This window comes from Anolis sagrei, chromosome 4 (genome assembly GCF_037176765.1).
Source record: "Anolis sagrei isolate rAnoSag1 chromosome 4, rAnoSag1.mat, whole genome shotgun sequence".
In the NCBI taxonomy this organism is placed as follows: Eukaryota; Metazoa; Chordata; class Lepidosauria; order Squamata; family Dactyloidae; genus Anolis; species Anolis sagrei.
In genome coordinates this window covers 112,938,978-112,964,767 of record NC_090024.1, presented here as the reverse complement: position 1 = coordinate 112,964,767, position 25,790 = coordinate 112,938,978, and the positions used below count along the sequence as shown (strand labels likewise).

Below are 25,790 nucleotides of genomic sequence, written 5' to 3'. Positions count from 1 at the left end.
TTAGGGACACTGTTAAGACTGATACACCTATGTATCATATCTGTGTAGATTTTCTGGTAAGGTTGTATTCTTCATGTAAACATTTTTTCAGTAGTTTTTTTTTTACATGCCACTGTTCTGTCGTTCGTAAAACAACCCTATGATAACAAAGAAACTGAGTTAATTGAGTCAGGGAAACCAAATAAGGTCAATCAGTAAACTTCAGGTTCAAGCTTCAAAATATTTTCAAGCAGACCATCTCCATATTCTCCTTTTCTTTAAGGCATTATGGCTGTTGGTTTTTAGAAGGACTTGAAATCACTGCTTGAGCTGAAACATTTTCCTCCAGCAAGAAAAAAAGTAGCTACACTGGTTATATGTGAGATAATGTCAAAATGCAGTGTTGAAAGAGAAATCATATCACAAACGTAGAATTTGTTTGGTAGACTTGTTCTAGTGACCTGTATAAGAAATATAAAATATCTGGAATAAAGACTGGATTAATTTATATGTGGCTATCCGGTTCATTGCCAGGAAAAAAAGTCATTTGTGGCTTGTTTTTCATAAATATTAGAATTGCCAGTTCAAAGAGTAGGTTCCTCTAGTATCTGCATTTGATAAGTCAACCTTCTAATGGTGTTATTAGAGGCACATACTTCAGTAAATTTTTCCATATTGTTTAGTAAATACCATTTTTTTCAGTTCACTGATGCTCATGACGTTATTGGATATGCAGCTAAGGAGAGTGAAAATAAGTTGCCCATACTCCTCCAGGAAACATATGAAAGAGGTCAATTTTGGACATTTTAGGATCTAATGAAATTGAAAGGCAATACAAGAACATTAAATACTTGTCCCAATAAAATGATGGAAATATTAATACAGGTATATTCTTACCAGCTTGCTTCAGTCTGTTTTTTCAAGAAGTCCCTGGTGGTGATCTGCACCTCTCCTTCCTCTGTAAATCACTAAAGAATTATATAGAAAAAAGGTTCAGTTCAACAATTTAAGGCTTGAGTGACCAGCAGTTTAGTGTGGTTTATTTTGATTCCATATGGATTAAATGAGTGTTCACAGTGCCTTTGCTTGCAGAATAAAATTTACTCTTGGATGAGCATCCTCATCCAAGATCTATTGGGATTAGCTTGACTAAGGCCCCTTCCACACAGCTGAATAAAATCCCACATTTTCTGCTTTGAACTGGAATATATGGCAGTGTGGACTCAGATAATCCAAGTCAAAGCAGATATTGTGAGATTATCTGCCTTGATATTTTGGGGTACATGACTGTATGGAAGGACCCTAAGTGATGGAAATCAAGCTGAATATCCCAATTGTTTCTGCTATTAACCTCTTTTCTGTCTATAAAATAGAAGCCCAATATGATAATATGGTACATTTGGAAGTTGAGCCATGATGCAGTTTGGTTTGTAAAAAAAGACAATTGATGGCTACCTCACCAGATAGAAAGATTCTGAATTAATTTTATTGCATGTTCACACTTGAGTATTTTTTGTTTTTGTGCCTAAACTATTTTCCCATAGGTATCTAATCATTTTATTCCAATTTAGGTTTATAATATGTTAACTTTGTTTCCCTTCAGCTTTTCAAAATCTATCTGAAAGCTGCCATCACATGGTAGATAGCAAGCTTGAACCAATAGGTTACATCATGGGACTGTTAAGATGTCTAGGAGTTTGGCTCCTTTAAGCTCTGGTCTACATAGTAAGCCTTAGGAAAAATAGATTTAGAAACACAGTTATTTAATTTGTATGCCTTTTATTGGGGTTTGTATAAAATGGTCACTTCTGGTGTGAGAGAATTGGCCGTCTGCAAGGACGTTGCCCAGGGAACGCCCGGATGTTTTGATGTTTTATCATCCTTGTGGGAGGCTTCTCTGATGTCCCCGCATGAGGAGCTGGAGCTGATAGAGGGAGCTCATCCTTGCTTTCCCCGGATTTGAACCTGTGATCTGTCAGTCTTCAGTCCTGCTGACACTGGGGTTTAACCACTGTGCTACCGGGGGCTTCTAATTTTCTAATTTCCTAATAATTTTCAGATTATAAATGCTTAAGTCAGTGTTTCTCAACCTTCCTAATGCCGTGACCCCTGAATACAATTCCTCCTGTTGTGGTGACCCCCAACCATAGTATTATTTTTGTTGCTACTTCATAATTGTGCTACTGTTCTGAATCATCATGTAAAGATCTGATATGCAGGATGTATTTTCATTCACTGGACCAAATTTGGCACAAATACCCGATATGCCCAAATTTGAATACTGGTGGGGTTGGGTTGGGGATTGATTTTGCCATTTGGGATTTGTAGTTGTTGCTGGGATTTATAATTCACCTACAATCAAAGAGCATTCTGAGCTCCAACAAGGATGGAATTGAAACTAACTTGGCACATAGAACTCCCATGACCAACAGAAAATACTGGAAAGATTTGGTGGGCATTGACCTTGAATTGTAGTTCACCTACATCCAGAGAGTACTGTGGACTCGAACAATGATGGATCTGGACCAAATTTGGCACAAATACTCAATATTCCCAAATGTGAACACTGGTGGAGTTTGGGGGGAAATAGACCTTGACATTTGGGAGTTGCAGTTGCTGGGATTTATAGTTTATAGAGATTTAGGCAAGCATTATAGTTTATAGAGATATAGGCAAGCATTACTGGGCAAGAGATTTATAGAGCATTCTGAACCCCACCAACAATAGAATTGGGCCAAACTTCTCACACAGAAACTCCATGATCAACAGAAAATACTGGAGGGATTTGGGTGAACTGACATTGGTTTAGTGTAGTTCACCTACATCCAGAGAGCACTCTAAACCCAAAAGACTGTGCCAAGGGGGTTCCTAAGACCATCAGAAATACGTGTTTTCTGATGGTCTTTGGTGACCCCTCTGAAACCCCCTTGCGCCCCCCCCCCCCCCCGAGGTCCCAACCCCCAGGTTGAGAAACACTAGCTTAAATCATAGTTTAAAAGAGGCGCTATCTTAAAATAAATATGACTTATTTATAAAAACACCCAAGTTTACTTACCCATTCCAACTGAACTCCCAGAACAAGTCACTGAAAAAATGAACATGCAATGATGAAAGTTCAAAGCTTTACTTTTAAAAGAGAATTTGATATTATTTATTCAGGAAATATTTATATAGAAAGATTAATATTTTGAAAATGAAGTAATGGTTCTGGATGGACAGTTTTGAACACTGAAACCAGTCTTTAGATGCATATTTCCAAAATTTAAAAGTGCTGGCTTGAAAATGTGAGTTTAAAAATAGATGAACCTACAACTATAGCAGTTCTGTGATTTAATATTTGTAGTAGTTGTACACAAAATCGGAAACTGTATTCAGATGTATTTTCATAGATAGATGTCTAGCATTACTAGGCAAGTAAAGATATTGACAAACCATCCACCCACAAAATCACTATGCAGAGAAAGTTCATTTTCTCAGTCTCTAAGGTGCTCCTTTGCATGCTGATACTCCAGACTGACATGGCTATGTCTTGAATTCTGCTTGACTTGTAAGCAATACAGTTGTTATTCTGAAATGCAGCCGTATAATAAACATATTTTGCTGCTTTATAGAATTCATGTCCATGAAAATGTCCACATACTTTTGCAGCATATCATAAACAATAACTATTACAGAATAGCATTTGGGGATTACAATTTATTTGTTTAATATGGCTCACAATGTAGAGTTTACTCTGTAGCTATCACCAAAAAATAGTTCACAGTGGCATAAGATATAGCAAGTTTAAGACATTTTTTTTTGTAACATCTGTATGATAATCCATTTGAGGTGGCCCTCAGTGAGGAACAGTAGCCTAGAAAGTTGCTACGTCACTGTTTTCCACTTTACATTGCTCAGTTTCCCCCAAATTTGACATTTCCATCAGGTTCCCCATTTATTTGTTTGTTTATTTTGGGCATTTTTATCCCACCTTTCACCAGTTGTACCCAAGACTGCTTACAACATGGTCTTTACCTGAATATATCTTCTTAGGACAAAATCCAAGTCTTGATCCTTCATCAGTTACCGGTGACACCACAACTGTATAGACATCTCCACAGGGTATCTCAGTGATATCGCAGTAGGTCAGGTCTGTGTTAGGTGTACAGGTGAAATTTCCTTTTGATCCATAAAGAGCAGTACTATAGTTTATTGAGCCTTCAGAGGTATGCCAATGTATTCGTATGCCATTGTTGTCCAGTCTATATAGTTGCACCCCAGAAGGGCAGCAGGCACCTGAGAAGAAGAAAATCAGTTTTGCTGTATTCCATCCCGCATAGTGCCTAGCCAATATAGTCAAATTCAGTGATCTTGATTAAATGGGCTTTCTTTGTTAAGTCTATGCTATTAGAGCAGCTATCAAAGAAATTGTGAATTATCTAGGCTCACAGACAACAATGAGAATTTATGAACATCTGAAGGAGCACAGCTGTAATAATAATGCTTCTGGATGTCCTAAGATTAACTCTTCAGACAGACAGATAGGTAGCTTAACCTTACCCCCAGATACCAAGATGTATTAAATCGCCCCAATATATTCATGTATTTAGCATTCTACCCCATTCTTTTTACCGGGTTTGAGAAAACTGTTATTTCAGCTGCCTCTAAGATCCTAGAGACCTTTAAATACTCATGACTGGATTATTGTGTTCCTCCAAGTGGTTTCCAACTTGTAGCAACCCTATAATTGAGTTTTCTTGGCAAGATATTTTCAGAGGGTTGCCATTATCTTCCTCTGATGCCATGTGTAGTTTGTCCAGGCACCCAGAAAATTTCCAGGCAGTGATTCAAACTATTGTCTAGTCCAACGCTTAAAGAACATTGGTTCAATGTATATGGGGTGCCACTCTTGCCCACCCCTGCTGTAGTTTGTTGTGTGCCTTCAAGTCAATGACAGACTTCATGGTGATTTGAAAGTGTATCTCACAGAATTTTCTTGGCAAGATTTCTTTATAGTTAGTTTTGTTGTTCATTCGTTCAGTCGTTTAAGACTCTTCATGACTTCATCGACCAGCCCACCCCAGAGCTCCCTGTCGGTCGTCACCACCCCCAGCTCCTTCAAGGTCAATCCAGTCATTTCAATGATACCATCCATCCATCTTGCCCTTGGTTGGCCCCTCTTCCTTTTTCCTTCCATTTTCCCCAGCATAATTGTCTCCTCTTAAGTTTTCCTTTCTCCTCATGATGTGGCCAAAGTACTTCATCTTTGCCTCTTATATCCTTCCCTCCAATGAACAGTCAGGCTTTATTTCTTGAAGTATGGACTGGTTGGATCTCGCTGTCCAAGGCACTTTCCTCCAACACCACAGTTCAAAAGCATCTATATTCCTTCGCTCAGCCTTCCCTATGATCCAGCTCTCACATCCATAGGTTACTACGGGGAATACCATTGCTTTAACTATGCGGATCTTTGTTGCCAGTGTGATGTCTCTACTCTTCACTATTTTATCAAGATTTGTCATTGCTCTCCTCCCAAGAAGTGTCTCCTGATTTCCTGGCTGCAGTCTGTGTCTTAACATTGGAGTAAACATATGGCTTGATTTTGATCGAGTTCTCAACTGAAAATGCTCCACTTTTAGCTTGCCTTAAAAACCTAGGAACTATAGATTAAACAGTACAATTTTCAGATGTAATTTGTTGAATGCAACTTCTATTTATCAACTCATGAAGCACAGAATCTTAGATCTAGAGAATGATTAAGGCAAATAATCCCATTGAATGTATTGTTGAAGGCTTCCATGGCTGGAATCACTGGGTTGTAGGTTTTTTGGGCTATATGGCGATGTTCTAGAAGCATCTCTCCTGATGTTTCGCCTGCATCTATGGCAGGCATCCTCAGAGGTTGTGACCTCACAACCTCTGAGGATGCCTGCCATAGATGCAGGTGAAACATCAGGAGAGAATGCTTCTAGAACATCACCATATAGCCCGAAAAACCTACAACATTCCCACTGAATGTTCTGTCCTCACCACCATCTAAATATTTTCCAGAGGAATTTGAGCACCTGGAACTGTGTAAGATTGGGAAGTAGGATATAGGCACCTCCATTTGCTCTGTACAACTCTGGCAATTCCAAAGGCTTGTAGGGATATTGGGGGGAGGCGATGGTGAGGAATTCTTGTTTCAAATTGATTCAAATTAAGGTTTTTAAAATCCAATATAATGAGCATAAATTACCAAAAAATGAACGCTTTGGAGAAATACAGTGCGTTTACTTTTATTTTAAAGCTATTTTCCATGTACGTACTTGATGAAAATCCTCCATATGTACAATTTGATATTAAACCTGTTTCACTAATTGCTTGGACAGACACACTGTAGTTGGTTCCACATGTAATGCATCCCAGGAGGCAGTACTTCTGGAGCGTGTGGCACCTGGCAAATCCTGTGTGTGCTTCCAAAGTTGTTATGTGTGTCATTGCACCAGTCCCAGAAGACCAGCTGATGTTTGTTACAGACTGTGTCACTTGGGTTACCGTAAGATCAGCCGGGCAGCAAGGAGCTGAAAAGAAGAAAAATGTGATTATGTTGTCGAAGGCTTTCATGGCCAGAATCACAGGGTTGCTGTGAGTTTTCCAGGCTGTATGGCCATGTTCCAGAAGCATTCTCTCCTGATGTTTCGCCCACATCTATGGCAGAGGTTGTGAGAACTGATATGTGGGAATGCTTCTGAGACATGGCCAAACAGCCCAGAAAACTCACAGCAACCCAAAATATGATTGTTTCTGTTTTGTTTTTCAGGCAAATACAGAGATCTCCCTTCTTAATATATTTTAGCATTTTAGAAGGATTTGAATGAATTTTCAGTGCCTAAAAGGAACATCAGACTCTCATTCATACATAATTTTGCATTGACTACCAATAATTTCTGTAATATTTTCCATCCTCATTTTATCTCCTGAAATATGCTATATCCTGGGATGTCCATCTAAAAACACAAAGGGTAACAGTCAGTCTTGTAAAAGCAGTAAAATATGTTGAGGTTTAACTTGTATTCAGCATTTACAACCTGAGAAGAACTGTCTTTTATGCAAGTAAATATATGCAGCATTTACCAAATGACATTATAGATTCCTTTGTTATATTGGAAGAGGGATAAACTAAAAGTTTCATATTTTAAAATTGTTCCTAGGAAAGACTGTTTGATGTTTTATTTTATTTATTTTTTAATTTATTTCGAGCACTTCTACCCCGCCCTTCTCAACCCCCTAGGGGGGACTCAGGGCGGCTTCCAGCCGGCACATATTCGATGCCTACAATTCAATACAATAAATAACATAACAACAATAAACATCAATAGTTAAAACATTAAATTAATGCAATAAAATATCCTAAAAGGTCAGCCTGGTGGCCATTGTTTCGCCAGTACATGAGTCCATTCAGCATATCGTAATCCATTTTCAAAGCTTTTAGTCGTCATTGTCCTTATCAGTCTGCCTGATTACTCAAAGGCCTGGTCCCATATCCATGTTTTTAATTTGCTTCTAAAAGAGAGGAGGGATGGCGATGATCTAATTTCCCCGGGGAGTGAATTCCACAGGCAGGGGCCACCACCGAGAAGGCCCTGTCCCTCGTCCCCGCCAGTCTCGTTTGTGACAAAGGCGGGGCCGAGAGCAGGGCCCCTCCAGAAGATCTTAAATTCCTAGGTGGGACGTAGACAGAGATATGTTCTATCTCTCGGGACTTAAGGTGGGTGGCGATGGTGGCAGGCTGGGGTGACTAGGAGCTCCTAGAAACCCAACCACGTAGAGAGGTCTGGAGGAGCTACGGTCCCCACACTCCCGGTGGATCGATGCTGGGAAGTGTCGCATAGCCCAGTAGTTGCAACCCCAAAGACCCCAGTGGGACCCCCGCCACTCAAGGGAGAGGTTCCTAGAGGGGCCGGGGGCGCCGGAGGACAAGCGGACTACTCCGTGGGAAGCGGATCAAAAGGATCCGTAGACACTGCCAGCCCCGCTCACCTTAAAAGAAGAAACTACACCCGTTTTGAAGGTGGAGAGTCAAGAAAGAGAAACGTAAGTTTCCATAAGAACAAATTCTTATTCAAAGGACGGGAGGGACCTCTTGAAGAATCTTTTTAAATGAAATGAGCAAAAGGCTTGAAATATAAGGTCCCCTCTCTTAAGGGTGTTTTCCATCTCATTGCTGTGATTTGACAGGATTTCCAACTCTATCCAGCGTTCATTACCATACACCACCTTTTAGATGCGCAGGAGAAGGTAGTTGGAGTTGTGGCCATGTTTTTGGAATGCTTTCTCCCAATACATTAATTTTACACCTATACCTGTCTGGAATTAACCGAAGACATTTCTCCCAGACGTTTTAACAAACTTGAATATATTGTTATTTGTAAATCCCCCCCCCCCCCCCAAAATAACTTCCTTACAGGATGGTACCTGTTGTGTATTGCCTGTCCTGGAAGAAACACAGGGCAAAGAATAAATAAAAATATCATATGAAAAAATAACGACAGCATGATCTGTAGGAGGGTTTCATTCAACCACATTTGAAAAAAAGGTTCTCTGCATTTTCTAGGTCCTCCAGCACAATTCCATGAGATGCTTTCATTGGAAGTTAACCATAGATTTAAACTGGAAGATCTATTAGGGCTTTCCAGACAGGTCCTATATCCCAGGATCTGATCCCAGATTTTCTGCTTTATATGGGATTATATGAGTCTGCACTACCTGATAATCTGGGATAAACCGAAAACCTGGGATCGGATCCTGGGATATAGGGCCTGTATGGAAGGACCCATAGAGAGGTGTTCTCGGAAGGTATTTTTAGATCCTCCAACATGATTCTCTGGGTATTCATTAATTTCTCTAAGGTTTGCACTTAAATGTATACCCTACAGATACAGGGGTTGTACTGGATTATTAAATGAGAGTGATCCCAAAATGTGAACAGCAGCTCTAAATCATTTGCAACTTACCAGTTTCTAAGGGGACACTGTAACTCGGCAAGCTCTGCCCTGCTTCTGTCCTTGCTACAACACTGACAGAAAATGAAGACCCACAGGGAAGATTGTGGATAGTACATGAACTTCCAGAGCTTTCACAATGCCATTTTCCTGCTGCTCCTTTGGCAGTGACTGTATATGTTGCTTCGTCATTATTGGCATGCCAATATACACTAATTACTGAAACAGCATCCTTAGAGACACTTTTGATTTCTGGACGACATGGAGCTGAAATAAATAAGGCATATTTTAATGGTACACTTAGTTTTGATGTCTCTATTGCGTTAATAGATCAGCAGCAGAACGTTATTACATTCGGGGTCTGACATCATTCCCCGTCAAGAGTCCCCATTCTACAAATGTTACTGAAGACTACTAGAATCATTAAAAAAACCCAACATACAATGCCTATTTCACAATCAACTGCAATATGCCTATATTTATATAGCATCCAATCTAGGTCCTTCCAAAGGTTTCAAGCCACAGCATCCTGCAAAGCCAACTGGCATGAGTAAGAGAGGATGTAGACTCTTTGGTGCCCTCCAACCTATGGAAGGCACCAAAATAAGGAAAAATAACCTTTTCCAATGCACACATTATTTTTAAGTGGGCTTCATAGTATTTAAATCTATATAAATAAAAATGTAATGTTTGTTTGTGGGATCAACATAACTCAAAAACCATTGGATGAATTGACACCAAATTTGGACACAATACAGTTCTCAGGCCAACAAGTGACCATCACTCATAAAAACACTGAAAAACACAGCTTAAAGGACTTTAAAAGCCAAAAAAAACACCCAAAAATACATTACAACAAATGCACAAATATATCTATATAAATAAAAATGTAATGTTCATTAACATAACTCAAAAACCACTGGATGAATTGACACCAAATTTGGACATGACACCTATCAGGCCAACAAATGACCATCACTCATAAAAACACTGAAAAACACAGTGGAAGGGATGTAAAAAAGCGAAAACACCCTACAGCAAATGTGCACAACAATTCCCCTGGCAAACAAAACATACAATAGCATATCCACACTCTTCCAGACTACAGTTCCCAGCACCCCCTAGACCAGGCACTTTAGGAGAGGAGGATGATCCAAATGCACTGCTTCCAAGATGCAAGCTTTCTTCTCATTGGATTTCTTTGAGAGCATCCAAATCCCTGCATATTTCCAATTTTCTATTCCTGGACTGCAACTCCCAGTAATCCTCCAGATAGATAGATTAGATCGAGGTAGGTAGGTAGGTAGGTAAATGGACAGATGGATCAGGGGGACTGCTGGGACTTGCAGTCCAAGAATAGGTAGAGAATGAAGAAAGGAGAGAAAGGGGAAAGGGAGATGGAAGGGAAGAAGAAGAGAAGGAAGGAGAGAAAGAAAAAGGGAAGGAAGGAAGGAAAGAGGGAAAGAAGGAAGGAGAAAAAGAAAAGAGAAAGAGAGGGAAGGTTGGCCACGGCAACGCATGGCGTGTATATATATATATATAGAGAGAGAGAGAGAGAGAGAGAGAATATATATATATATATATATATATATATATATATATACATACACACACATACATACATACATACATACATACATATATATACAAACAAATATATATGCACACAAAACACATATGCACAGACTGGGCCATAGCAATGCGTGGCAGGAGACGGCTTGTTGCAAATAACAATGCACAGGAATGCACAGACGGCATATGAGTCTGAGAAACCTATGGGTATTATTTCAGTTATTAAATATGCTACTCTTTTTATTTATTTTCATACATTTACATCTTTTATATTCCTGACACATGCAAGCAATGAAACCAAAATGAACCAGAGTCCAACAGTGATAGTCTATGGAAAAAATATTTCATGGGAAGAGCAAATAATTCCTACACCCCTAGTGCCCTCAACATTTGGAGGTCTAGTACATATTTGGGTTTTGAAAAGAGCTGTGGGAGAAAAGACAGCAGAGAAAGTCCTCTGTTAGTAGAAGTGTACTTAGCACAATGCAGGTTTGGAACTCGCTGTCACCCTTAAATTTCGAAAAGCAATGGAAGAAATGCTCTGAACAAGTCCAGGAATAAACTGGAGTTTGTTTCTGTTAGTATTGTACAAAAAACAAATTTACTTAGGAAACAAGCGCCTTCCTGTTGCACAATGAAAAGGCGTAGGCTAGTATCCTGTTTGTGAATCCTGTCAGTTGGACTTAGGCCAGCAGAACTCACATTTATGTTCATTGCTTAGGTCAGAATTTTGTTTCAACCATGCAATGATCAAAATTTCAAAAAAACCCTCAGTTGTAAGCAGCAAGATGGGCATTTCTGTGTTGTCAAAGAGAAAGGGTGGTGGGCAGGGATACATCCAGTTATTTTCTTCGACTTGCAAGCACCATCCGGGAAAATAGACGCATGATAACATTCATCCTTCTCTGACAATATGGGAATGTTATGGGAAGTGGCTGCATTGCTTCATGATATATATGCGTCACCTCATGCTGGATCTCTGCCATCTTGCAATAGTTTTCAACCTGTGGGTCCTCGGGTGTTTTGGCCTACAACTCCCAGAAATCTCAGCCAGTTAAACAGCTGTTCTAAAAGTTGAAGGCCAAAACATCTGGTGACCCACAGGTTGAGAACCACTGTTTTAAAGTAACACCAGTGAGAAGCTATAACCAGCAGCCTACAGCCTAAAATGCTTTTGAAAAGAAGAGAAAATGCTGTACCAAACAAAGTGGTTAACAATAGCAAAATTCAATGCTCAACATCATAAAAAGAGTTAAAAAACAGTTAAAAACAATCATATAATAAACAATCAGTTAAACATAACTATAACTACTAGCGTCTCATAGGTAATGAGCTCATGAACCTCACTATGACTACCCTTATTATTATTATTATTATTATTATTATTATTATTAATCTGGTATTTATATCCCGTCTCTTCTCTACCCCGAAAGGGGGACTCAGGATGGCTTACATAAGCAGCAATTCGATGCCGTTACATGAACAATTAATACAATAACCATTAAACAAACCATCAAAACATTAAAATACATAAATACATAAACCATTAATTAAACAATATAAAACATTTGTTACCAAATAGAATCGTATCCTCGTGTAAATCACCCTTAAGGTACTCCCTGTCAGAGGGACATCTAGTAAAAAATCCTGTGCAAAAAAGTTTTAAAATAAAACATCCCTTTAGTTGTCAGTCCTTTTGAACTGCTCCAGATCAGTAACAACATGGGGTCAATGACCATATAGAAAAGCACCCAATCTAAACTGTGGGGCAGCAAATGTGCAGCATTTTCTCTGGTTTGGTTCTTATTTGCTGTTAAATCTGCTGTTTTTTGATATTTCCAACTGACCAATATAGTAGTAATTTATCTTTGGGGCAAACTATCTTAGCTTCCAAGAAATGTTAGGGAAACAAGACGGATTCCATATTAGGAAAACATTAGGATTCTGTGTGTACTGTGTTAGATTCTGTAATAGAAATACATTATTCACTGGACTTTAAATTAAAGCCATACCAGTTGCCACAGGTTTAGATGCACATGATGTGTTGCTGCCTCGGATTTCACTGAAAGAGTAGACGGTGATATTGTATTGAGTGTCGCACTGCAGCGCAGACAAGGTGCATATGGTGGCAGTGTCATTGCACAAGAATTCATTCGGCCAATCAACAGCTTTGGTTTCGTACATTTCAGCACCACGGACAGGAGGCCAGACAATTTGAATTGTGTCACTTGACACAAACACTGGGTTAAAATCACTGGGGCAGCAAGGTGCTGGGGGGAGAAAAGGAAAGAGTTTATTATTATATTAGAGAGCATTATCAGAATAAATAATAATAATAATAATAACAATAACACTTTAATGTATTGTCGAAGGCTTTCATGGCTGGAATCACTAGGTTCTTGTGAGTTTTTTTTCGGGCTATAGGGCCATGTTCTAGAGGCATTATGCCTCTAGAACATGGCCCTATAGACCGAAAAAACCCACAAGAACCTAATAACACTTTATTTGTACCCTGCTACTATCTCCCCAAGGGACTCGGTGTGGCTTACATGAGGCCGAGCCCGAATACAACAATACAAGTAATAATAACAACAATACAAGCAATTAAAATAAAAACATAGACAATAAAATATACAACATTATCTTTTAGATAAATGCTTCCTTATGCATTTATCTAAAAGTGAATGGCAGGATCTCGAGAAATGGGCACTAGGGTCCTTTCTCTGGGGACTTTTATAACAGATTAACAGAGCAAGGAATCTTTTGATCAGCTCTTAGCAACACTTCCTCACTATTTATGCAGATGACCCTATTATTATTATTATTATTATTATTATTATTATTTACTATATTTATATCCCGCCCCTCTCAGCCCAGAAACGACTTGTAGCGGTTTACAAATGGCACAACTCAATGCCTCATTACAGATATCAACGTAGCAGGGATTATGTAATAGCAGAGCATCCTTTTTAATTGCTAACTATATTTCTTCTCCTTAGCTACCAAGTGCAGCTGGAGCTCTTCTCAAATGACATAACTTTCCAGGGCCACTTGCTTGGCACTAATAACCCTCATAGGTTAGGTAAAGGTTTCCCCCCGACATTAAGTCCAGTCATGGCCGACTATGGAGTGTGGTGTTCATCTCCATTTCTAAGCCGACCTTGGAGGTTGTCCATAGACACCTCCAAGGTCATGTGGCCAGCATGATTGCATGGAGTGCTGTTACCTTCCCGCCGGAATGGTACCTCTTGATCTACTCACATTTGTATGTTTTCAAACTGCTAGGTTGGCAGAAGCTGGGGCTGACAGCGGAAGCTCATGCTGCTCCCTGGATTCGAACCTGTGACCTTTCTGTCAACAACCTTAGCATCTCAGTGCTTTAATCCACTGCGCCACCGGGGGCTCCTCATACAAAGGCTTAATTTCTTGAATATCATGAGATCCCTTGTATACGTATTTTATGATGTAGAGCAGGGGTCTTCAAACTTCTTAAGCATACGGCCAGCTCACACTCCCTTGGACTGTTGGGGGGTCGGACTATAGTTTGAAAAAAGCAAATTCCTGTGCACACCGCACATATCTTATTTGTAGTGCAAAAAAAAAAACCCACAAAAGAGCAATAGAATATTTAAAATAAAGAACCATTTAACCAACATACATTTACCAGTATTTCAATGGTAATTGGGGGCCAGATTTTGGCTGATTATATAGCCAAGTTAATTAGGATTTTTGTTGTGTGCCGTCAAGTCATTTTAGTCTTGGGGCAACCGTCAATCTAAAGTTTAGGGTAGGGGCCAGGGAAAGGACCTTGGAGGGCCACATCTGGTCCAAGGGTCTTATTTTGGGACCCCTGATGTAAAGCTTATTATCAATTTTGTCTAATCTACCAAATGTTTGTTTATAAATAAATGGATGTTCTTACCTGTTGTATAGTTAAATATGTCCCCTAAGGGGCTCTGGCCTGCCTTGTTGTAGGCAAAGACACTAATGAAATAGGTGAAACCGCAGTCAGATTGGAAGTGGCATTGAGTATGTGATGTGTTGCAGTGCACCTCCAAGCCATCATCACTTTTCACAAAGACCACATAATAATCACTGAGGTCAACATCCGACCAGGAGACTTCAAGGCTTCCAGGCTCATCTTCTTCAATTGTTATACTTTCTGGAGCACAAGGGACTGCAAAGACAATTTTTCAGCAAATATATCTGTATAAATAAAAATGTAATCTTCGTTTGTGGGATTAGCATAACTCAAAAACCACTGGGCGTATTAACACCAAATTGGCCACAAGACACCTACTAACCTAAGTAGCGGCCATCACTCAAAAAAATTAATTTTGTCATTTGGGAGTTGTAGTTGCTGGGATTTATAGTTAATCTACAATCAAAGAGCATTCTGAACTCCACCAATGATGGAATTGAACCAGTCTTGGCATACAGAACTCCAAAGACAAATAGAGAATACTGTAAGGGTTTGGTGGGCATTGACCTTGAGTTTTGGAGTTGTAGTTCACGTACATCCAGAGAGCATTGTGGACTCAAACAATGATGGATCTGGACCAAACTTGCCATGAATACTCCATGTGCCCAAATATGAACACAGATGGAGTTTGGGGAAAATAGACTTTGACATTTGGGAGTTGTAGTTACTGGGATTTATAGTTCACTTACAATCAAAGAGCATTCTGAACCCCATCAACAACCACACTGAACCATCAGAAAATACATAAGGCCACCCAGTCCAACTCCCTTCACCAAGGCAAACAAATGTAAACAAAGTCCTCCTAACAAAGAGCCATCCAGCCATAGATATAGATATATATGATTCACACACAGAGATAGTATCATAGATTTGAAATGACCCCTAAAGAAGCACAATAATATGTTTCATGTTCCAGAGTAGGCAAACCAGACAATATTCACATCAACACTGACAAAGAACCAACAAGAAATACTGTTTACCCACAAGCATCAAGACATTACATATATTGGAAGCCAACACTTTCTTATTACTTTATTTTCCAGCTCACGAGACTGGGCCACAGCAACGCGTGGCATGGGACGGCTTTTATATTTATTTATATATATATATATATATATATATATATATATATATATATATATACACACACACACACACACACACACACACACACACATTTCTCCAAAGTTTAAGAAATTACTTTCTAAATGTAATGCGGTAAAGTTATTCTGAGCTCTGCCCCCACTCGTGACTGGTTCCTGCTGATGAATTATTTTTTAAAAATAACATCACATTTCAGTATCTTAGAAGTAAGGAAATAGTTTCTTTAAGCCTTTACTGTAGTTGTTATTTTGATGTTTTATTTTTATTTTTTTGCTGGCCTATGACACCCACATTGTCACATCAGCATCCAAAAAAGAGGCAGTAACAGGCAGTCTCATCTGATTTCCCCCTCCACCATTGAGCAAGGCCATCTTCCCTGTGCCTATAAACTGATATAAGAAGTTACGTGGCAAAATGAGTACAATTATTACTGGCCAACTAGGGTCATAATTTAGATTGTTAATGACTTTAGAAATTTCTTTAGAAAAAGAACTTAATTTTAAGTATATAGTTAGTTTAGTGAGTCACTTCCAATATTTTAAAATTCCATGGAACAAGATTTTAATGTATGTTTTGTGGATTTGCTGTGCTTTTGTAGAACATCTGATCTCATTGAGACCACTTATACTGAAGATGCACCAGTCTCTTCCAGAGACAGCCGTGTCGGTGAATGCAACAGCATTGATCAGAGGCACATATATTTACCTACGGGCTTTTTGTTACATAAGTATGGAAGCTAAGTAGGGTCAGCATTGATTAGTACTTGGATGGAAGACCTCCAATAAATAATAGGTGCTGTAAGATACATTTCAGGGGAAGAAAATGACAAAAACCACATCTGCATATTCCTTGCCTATGGGGTCGCCATAAGTCAACTGACAATTTGAAGGCACATACCCACAACTTCAAGTCACTTGTTGGCTTATGAGAACCTCATTAATTTCATACGATTTTCTTCATCATGTAACCCTCAGAAGAGGTTTGTAAACTCTTTTGTCTGGAATATAGGCTTAGTATTCCTTGATATTATCCCATTCAAGTAGTAAACTAGTCTGACTATGCTTAATGTCAAAAATTAGATGGGATCTGATGTCTTCAAAGTATTTTGACAATTTATCACTTCCCATTAAAGTCAAAAGTGGAAAACTTAAATGGCAGGTACTTCCACCACTATCATTCCTGTACCTTCCATTGGATGGGTGATGTTAGAGATATGGCCTATACCCCAATATCATTGGGTTTTCATCAAAGCACCAGATGCAGCCTCTTAGTATTATTTTATAAATCTCACATCAATAATAATAATAATAATAATAATAATAATAATGAACAACTTTATTTTTACCCCGCCACCATCTCCCCAAAGGGGACTCGGATTGGATTACATGAGGCCAATTATTATATCTATTATTTACTTTATTTTTCATTCTACACTAATATTTATTTTATTATTTATGTCCCTTATTTTAATCAGTTGGCAAAAGTACAAAAGCTTGTGCTTCATCACATTGTTCATTTAATAGATTATTTACCTGTTTTGAAAGCCATTGCCTCTGTGGGCAAGCTGGAACCAGCTTCATTACTAGCTACCACAGACAGGGAATATTCCGTCCCACAGTCAAGTGATAGGATAGTGCAAGAAGTGGACGTAGTATTACAGTTGAGTTTGGAGAGGCCACTTAAGGCTGCAATGGTGTATCTGGAAGCCCCTTCTGATGGCATGCAGGAAACAGTTGCTCTAAAAGCTCCACTGTCAAAAACCACTTGGACATCTTCTGGTGCACGGGGCCCTATAATGGAAGGAAAAAATACATATAAAAAGGAAATGAGTAGAAATTGTTGGGCAAGTGGGCTTATTAGCAAAAGAGCCTCCTCATAAACGTACAGCAGGGTAATTTATTAGCAGCATCATGATGCAACACCAGTAGCTGAAAGTGATAAAAAGAACAAAAACCAATGTTATCTCTGGGTTGTAGGTAAATACTGTAAATAAATAAATAAATAAATAAAATTCTAAGTTTGGCACTAAACAAAAAATATATCAGGATTCCACAAGATGGAGCCATGTAGTCTAATTAGTCTCAATGAGCTATAACACTCATTTAGATCTTATTTAGACCTGTATATTCCTTGCCACAAAGATACTTGTTTTGCTTTCCAGATTGCGCCTTACTTGTTCTTTGGTTGTAGGTGGAGTCATCCCCCGGTATTCCATTAGCATCCCAAGCATGTGCCTTGATGGTATAGAGAGTTCCTGAGTCTAGGCTTGAAAATATCAAGGAGTCATTGGTAGTGTTTTCCTTCAACATACCACCCAAACCATCTGCTCTCATTATAGAAATGAAGAATCCAACAGCCATATATACAGCTCTCCAGCTCACCACTATGCTGTCATGACTTGGGGAATTTGCTGCCAGGATGGGTGCAGGAAGTACTGTGAAAGTGAAAAATGAGACATTTAATAATAGGATTTTATATCTGTGGGCATGGGAAAGTTTAGGTGAATTCTGAGTTAGCAGTACTGAGATTATTTATCATTTGGTGTTTTGTGTTCAAGCATAAAAACAATTGTCCATACCTCTGAAAGATGCATCTATCTATCTATCTATCTATCTATCTATCTATCTATCTATCTATCTAAAAATGCTCTGTTCATTTTGAATGACATCATAACTCAAAAACCCCTGGATGAATTGCCACCAAATTTTGTCACAAGACACCTACCAACCCAAGGAGTGACCATCACTCAAAAAATTGATTTTGTCATTTGGGAGTTGCAGTTCCTGCGATTTGTAGTTAACCTACAATCAAAGAGCATTCCGAACTCCACCAATGATGGAATTGAACCAAAGGTGGCACACAGGACTCCCATGACCAACAGAAAACACTAGAAGGGTTTGGTGGGCATTGACCTTGAGTTTTGGAGTTGTACTACATCCAGAGAGCACTGTGGACTCAAACAATGAAGGATCTAGATCAAACTTGGTATGAATACTCCATATGCCCAAATATGAACACAGATGGAGTTTGGGGGAAATAGACCTTGACATTTGGGAGTTGTCATTACTGAAATTTATAGTCACCAACAATCAAAGAGCATTCTGAACCCCACCAACGACGGACTTAAACTGAACTTCCCACACAGACCTCCCATGATTGACAGAAATTATTGTGTTTTCTAGTGGACTTTGGCGACCCTTTTTACAACCCCTCATGACCCCCCAGGGGTCCTGACCCCCAGGTTGAGAAATGCTGCCTTAAGGCCATCCAGTACAACTCCCTTCACTAGGGCAAGAAAACATAAGCAAAACTCTCCTGATAAAGAGCCATCCAGCCATAGATATAGATAGATAGATATGATTCACACACACACATATAAATGTATATGACAGATGTAGTATCATAGATTTGAAAGGGACCCCTAAAGAAGGACAATTATATATTGCATGTTCCAGAGTAGGCAACGTTGACAAAGAAACAAGAAATACTGTTTTTTCCCCAAGCATAAAAAATTATGAAATTACATATATTAGGAACCAACTTATTCTCATTACTTTATTTTCCAGATTACCAGACTGGCCCCAGCAAAACGTGGCAGGGGATGGCTAGTGTGTGTGTATAGATAGATAGATAGATAGATAGATAGATAGATAGATAGCTACACCCAAATGCCTATTGGAATCTCAGAAGATGATAAAAACAGGCTTCATCTCGATTATGTTCTCTAGTAACTGGTATTTAAAGGCTTGCTGCCCGAGGCCCCTTCTACATTGCCATATAAAATCCAATTAACTGCTTTGAACTGGATTATATGGCAGTGTAGACTCATATAATCCTGTTCAAAGCAGATAATGCAGATAATCTGAATTATATAGAAGTGTAGAAGGGGCCTGGGATGTGAAGTTGTAGTACATCAGACCTATACAATTTACTTTTGGACTGCCACAGTGGCCATGGTGGTTTGGAACATTCAGGAATTTAAAGTTCAGAGGAGAGAAATCCTATGGGCAGAAGAGATCTAAAATGATAAACATTCCTGTTATCACTTAATTAAAAGAAATATCTTCCTCCATTTGAAGATTAAGAGTTGGATTTAAATTGTCCGAAGAAGGATGTTAAAAGAGTTGCAACTGTAGTATCTGATGTAGCAAAATCAAAATAAAAAATACCTGTTTTGGCCTTTTTAGAAAGTGAAGGCTGGCTTCTTCCTCCAGCGTTTATAGATTGGATGGTGATTTTGTACAGCGTAGCAGCCTTCAGCCCTGTCACGGTGCCTGGTGAACCTGTGACTATTGTTTCAATGAAGGACTCTCCGTCCTGTGCTGTCAGCAGGTAACTGGATGCTCCTGGGACTGCTGCCCATTCTGCTGTGATACTGTTACTCAGCTTTGAATAGGCTTTTTCAATAGTAGGAATCTCTGGAGCTTTGGGGAAAAAAAGAAAAGGAATCACAATTATTTCAGAACTGAGAAGCATGTCAGCATTCAAGGGCATGACTTTGAGCTGCTGAATGTGGTGGATTGTTTGGAATAAATGAAACCAGGAAGTACTGTTTTGATGGCTCTCTGAATTATAACAAAGTCTTTGATGGTATAAATTATGAAAAACAACAACAACAACAACAATAATAATAATAATCAACTTGTATTGTCGAAGGCTTTCATGGCCAGAATCACTGGGTTGTTGTAGGTTTTTTCGGGCTATATGACCATGGTCTAGAGGCATTCTCTCCTGATGTTTCACCTGCATCTATGGCAAGCATCCTCAGAGGTAGTGAGGATGCTTGCCATAGATGCAGGAGAAACGTCAGGAGAAACGTCAGGCCTCTAGACCATGGCCATATAGCCCCAAAAAACCTACAACAATCCAATAAACAACTTTATTTATACCCCGCCACCATCTCCCCAGTGGGGACTCGGAGCGGCTTACATGGGGCCAAGCCCGGACAACATATTACAGTGGAATAAAACCAAAAACATAGACAACAAACAACAACATCAAAATTACATAGAAAGAAAAAAAATAGTAAGCACAGTCACAATAACAGTGGGCAGGCCACATGTACAGGATAAAATAATTAAAAGACTCTAATGAGATAAAAATAGGAGCAGATTGTTTGCAGGGAGCTCCACTGGCTCCCGATTCAGTTCCAAGCACAATTCAAAGTGCTGGATTTGACCTATAAAACTCTATACGGCTCCGGCCCAGCGTACCTGTCCGAACATATATCTCCTTGTACATCCCGCCTAGGAATTTAAGGGACCCTGCTCTCGGCCCCGCCCTTGTCACAAACGAGATTGGCGGGGACGAGGGACAGGGCCTTCTCGGTGGTGGCCGCCCGCCTATGGAATTCACTCCCTGGGGAAATTAGATCATCGTCATCCCTCCTCTTTTTCAGAAGGAAATTAAAAACATGGATATGGGACCAGGCCTTTGGATAATCTGGCAGACTGACAATGGACAATGATTACTAAAGCTTTGGAAACGGACTATGATAAGCGGAATGAATTTATTAATTATGGACTTGGCAAAATGATAGCCACCAGGCTGGCTTTTTATTGTACTTTTATTGTATTAATGTAATGTTTTAACTGTTATAATTTATTGTTACTATGTATTTTACTGTGTGTATTGTAGGCATCCACGTATGCCGGTTGGAAGCCGCCCTGAGTCCCTCTTCGGGGGTTGAGAAGGGCGGGGTAGAAATACCCGAAATAAATAAATAAATAAATAAAAACAGTTGTGAAACTAGACTTCCCATTTGGAGGGCGTGTACTCCAGTGGCAGAAGCGTTGAGGGGAGCAATAATATCATGTTGTACACCTCCTCGCCAAAGGCGCAGCGGAAGAACTATGGATTGCTCTTTGAAAGAAATGAGTATGCCACAAGGTTTGATTGTTCCTAATTCCTAATCTGTACTCAGGACAAAAGACTACAGTCAGGACAAAATATGGAGAAATTAAATAGCTTTCACTTGGCAAGTGGATCAGAGATGGCTGCATTGATGATGCCCAGGGGGAATCTATGGATACTGTGGACTGCTAAAAAACAACAACAACCCTAAATCAAGTCCTAAAGCAAATCAAGCATGAATTCTTTCTAGAAGCTAATGTGACTATACAGAGACTGTGACACTTAAAATATCATAAGATAGTATGACTGACCAGAAAACAGTAATGTTTGGTAAAGAAGAACTCACGAAAAAATGAGGAAGATGGATAGATTCAGTCAAGAAGCCACATCCCAGATTCTGCAAGATTTCAGCAAGGCTGATGAGAACAGATTGAACTGGTGGTCTCTCCAATGTTGTAAGTCAAAGCCAACTTAACGGAAGTTAGCAAGAACAACAACTGTGTGTTTGTTGTTTTGGTTTTTAGGTCTGTTCCTGGGGTTATGAGTTTAGAAAATTGCGTTGGATAGACCACATCAGCTCTAGTTTCTTAGGCATGATAATTATGGCTTTCTATAGGCGAGCAAATAGCAACTGGTATATGGCATATGTTCTGTGTCTCAAAAACTAGAGCTGATGGGAAGAAACTGCTGCCATTTTTGGAACCAGCAGGTCAGAAACAGGGCTAACATTTGAGGTACCAAAATGCGTGTTAGTCACCAATCCTTAGTTCCACAGGAAGCCAATTTTTTTCAAAATCCAATTATCACAGGGATACAACATGGGGTGAAATCTTCTGAAGAGCACAGGCAGCAAAACAAAGGTGTCAGTTTAGACACCTTTTCCATGCATTCTTCGAGCTCTATTTGCCCAGGGCTGTGGCTCAGTTAATAATAATATATAATAAAACTTTATTTATATACTGCTCCATCTCCCCGAGGGGACTCAGAGCAGTTCCCAGGTAACATCACAAAACATACAAAGTAAAAAACAACATAACCATAAGATTAACAAAACAAAATATAAGCATAAAAATTGTCGCCATAACACACATATATTAAAAGTAATCCTGCCTGTTCAAGGCAATTAAAAAATTTAAAAGGCCGGGCCAAGATTTGTGCAAGCCCAAAAATTCTAGGGGGCCCGGGAATTAAGTTTCGGCCTGGACTGCTATCAATATGCGGATGATACCCAACTCCTTCTGCGCCTGGAGCAACGTCAATTCCAGACAATTTCACCCTATGTCTGGAAACTCTGTCGAACTGGCTACGTGCTAGCAGAATGAAGGTGAATCCGGCGAAGACTGAGATTCTCTGGCATGGCCGCCCGGCAGGTCTGACTCATCCGTTACCCACCTTCAATGGTGCCACCCAATCTCCATCGACCACTGTTAAGAGCTTAGGTGTCGTCCTGGATTCGCAGCTGACAATGGAAGCTCAGGTCGCTGATGCCAGCAAACAGGCCTTTTTCCACCTACGACAAGCAAGGCAACTGGCACCCTACCTATCTGACGAGGCTCTGGCAACTGTCATCCATGCCACGGTCACATCTAGGATGGACTATTGCAACGCCCTGTATGTTGGCCTTCCGATGTCTACGACCCGAAAGCTCCGTATTGTTCAGAATGCAGCAGCCAGGTTACTCACAAGAACGCCCATGAAATCCCATATAACACCAGTGCTGCAACATTTACATTGGCTTCCAACTGAATACCATGGCCTGCATAAAATGTTAGTTCTGACCTTTAAAATTCTTTACGGCCAGGGTCCATCGTACCTTAGGGACCGCCTCTCCTTCTCCCATCATCGGAGGTCGCAACGACCAGCCCAACACGACTTACTCCGTATACCGGATCCTAGAGAAGCGCACTTGGAAAGTACCAGACGCAGGGCTTTTTCTATTTCTGCCCCTGCCTTATGGAATTCCTTGCCACCCTATATGAGAGCCATGCGTGACTTAGGGCCTTTTACTCTAGCACTTAAGACCTGGATTTTTACTAGAGCATTCGATCTCTGTTAATTTTTAAATTCTGTATGTATGTATTTTTTACAATTTAGCTGTAAATCGCCTAGAGCATTCTCGGATGGAGGGCGATTAATAAGTAATTAAAGGAGCGGAGGAATGGAACCTGTCTTATTTCCCTTGGAAGGGCATTCCAGAGGCGAGGGGCCACCACTGAGAAGGCCCTCTCTCTCGTCCCCACCAACTGCACTTGAGATGGTGGTGGGACTAAGAGGAGGGCCTACCCGGAAGATCTTAGAGCTCATGCCGATTCATAGAAGGAGATGCGATCGCGGAGATAGGCGGGGCCCGAACCATTTATGGCTTTATTATTATATATTATTATTATAATCTATCAGTCTACACTACAGACTCGTCCAGTAATATTTCTAAGTATTTCTAAGCTGAAGAGCTGGCGTTGTCTGTAGACACCTCCTAGGTCATGTGGCCGGCATGACTGCATGCTGTTACTGAGGCCCCTATCTTTTCAAAAGTCTGCCTCAATTGCATAAATGCATAAGAGCAGATGAAGTTAACATCAGTTTTAATTAAGAGAAAACGCTTCGGCTATGAGAAGTTTGAGAATAATGTGGTAAAGCTTTTTAAAAGAGACTCGTGGGAGGAAAATAATCTTACAGGAATAGATGTGGCCTGACAATAATACAATGATATTACTTGAAAAAATATAATTCCACAAGGGCATTCAGAGTGTAAGCCTGTACTTTGAAACACGTTTTCAGAGATTTTGGCAGTATTTGAGGAACTCTTCTTCCACGAGCAAGATGAGCTGTTTTTGAACAATATTTCCATTGTAGTGAGCCAAGACATTCTTTCATTCATTCTGAGTTAGTCAGCCTGCAATGCAGATATGTCTCTCTTTTCCACCATTAGTAATTCTGATTGGCCCCATTTAATAAAGGATTATAGCTAGGGATTATTCAGAAATAGGAGGCATAGTTATTGAGATCTCTCATTTTTCTTAAATTGAGGCCAGATTTGAAATTTCTTTCTCTATTTAGATTAAATACATAAAACGTTGCCCAAGTAAAGACTTGGAATTCAATAAATGGGATATTTCAGTTCATTTTATTACAGAAATTATCTATGGACTTGGTTTACATGTTGGTTCACATGTTCATTAAATGAGAAGACTCTTAGGGATATGCCTGGAGGCCCAAATTCAGTTCAGAGACAAATTTGGGAGTCATATATGAACCTAAATTGGAGTGATCTGGATCCCTAATTGAGAACTGAAAATCCAAATCCACACTCCATCATTGCCTTGACCCTAAAAAGGCCTGAGAGTGGCCAGAGATTCCACAGAACCTGTTAACATGAATCTCAAGACATCCTTTTAGAGAGATTATATTTTTTCAGAAACAAGCAAATCAACTTATTGTGGAAACTACTTCCTACTAACCTGTTAATTGCATAGTATGGGCTTCAGCCAGTAAAATCCCATTGATGTCAATGGCTTCCACCTTTACTGTGTAGACCGTGTCAGGAGACAGTGATGTTAGAGTGCCTACAATGGTAACATCAGTGAAATAAGCCATCAAAGAATGGCCCACTATGTTCACAGGTGATGCCATTACTCTATAAGAAAAAGCTCCTGGAAATTTGGACCATCGGATGTAGAGACTCGTTGATGTCACATCATATATAGATACAGTGAAACCTGGAAAAAAATAGAGAGCCAAGAAGATGGAAAGTACATCACTAACCATTGAATTAGCAGTTTACTCCACTCAAGGGATTGTTTTGGAAGGGATTTGGAATCTCTTAATGCCAATTTTTAGGTAACACTGAAATTTGCTGGATTCTTTGATGAGGGTAATGATAATCATGTAGGTTTGTTATATGATCATGCCTGTAAATTCACGGATGTGTTTTTTACATATAGGTTTTCTTGCATTTTGCACCTCACAGTGGATATAGCCATCTCCAGCACTGTGGATGGCATTTCTCTAATTAAGTTAGTCTATATAAATAAAAATGTAATGTTTGTTTGTGGAATTAACATAACTCAAAAACCACTGGACGATTGGACACCAAATTTGGACACAAGACACCTCTCGGGCCAACGAGTGATCATCACTCATTAAAACACTGAAAAACACAGCAGAAGAAACTTAAAAAGCCAACCCCCCAAATACATTACAACACATGCGCAAAACCACATATATATACACAAACACACACATATACATACACAAAACACATACACAGAAAGGGGGAAGGAAGGAAGGAGAGAAGGAAGGAAAGAAAGAAGGTTAGAGAAGGAAGGAGAGAAGGAGGG

At 39.6% G+C, this 25,790-nt stretch overlaps 1 protein-coding gene across 1 annotated transcript; it reads right to left on the bottom strand.

The window, feature by feature from the left end:
- Window positions 1-880: 880 nt before the first annotated feature.
- Window positions 881-25,143, bottom strand: FNDC7 (fibronectin type III domain containing 7). The gene is made up of 11 exons (XM_067467575.1): window positions 24,912-25,143; window positions 19,770-20,024; window positions 17,774-18,034; window positions 17,133-17,390; window positions 14,437-14,691; window positions 12,527-12,784; window positions 8,955-9,209; window positions 6,267-6,521; window positions 3,994-4,254; window positions 3,035-3,064; window positions 881-947 (listed from the first exon to the last, which is right to left on the bottom strand). Exons 1-11 carry the CDS (start codon window positions 25,081-25,083, stop codon window positions 886-888), a joined length of 2,322 nt encoding a protein of 773 aa, XP_067323676.1. The 5' UTR covers window positions 25,084-25,143; the 3' UTR covers window positions 881-885.
- Between the last annotated feature and the right edge of the window lie 647 nt (window positions 25,144-25,790).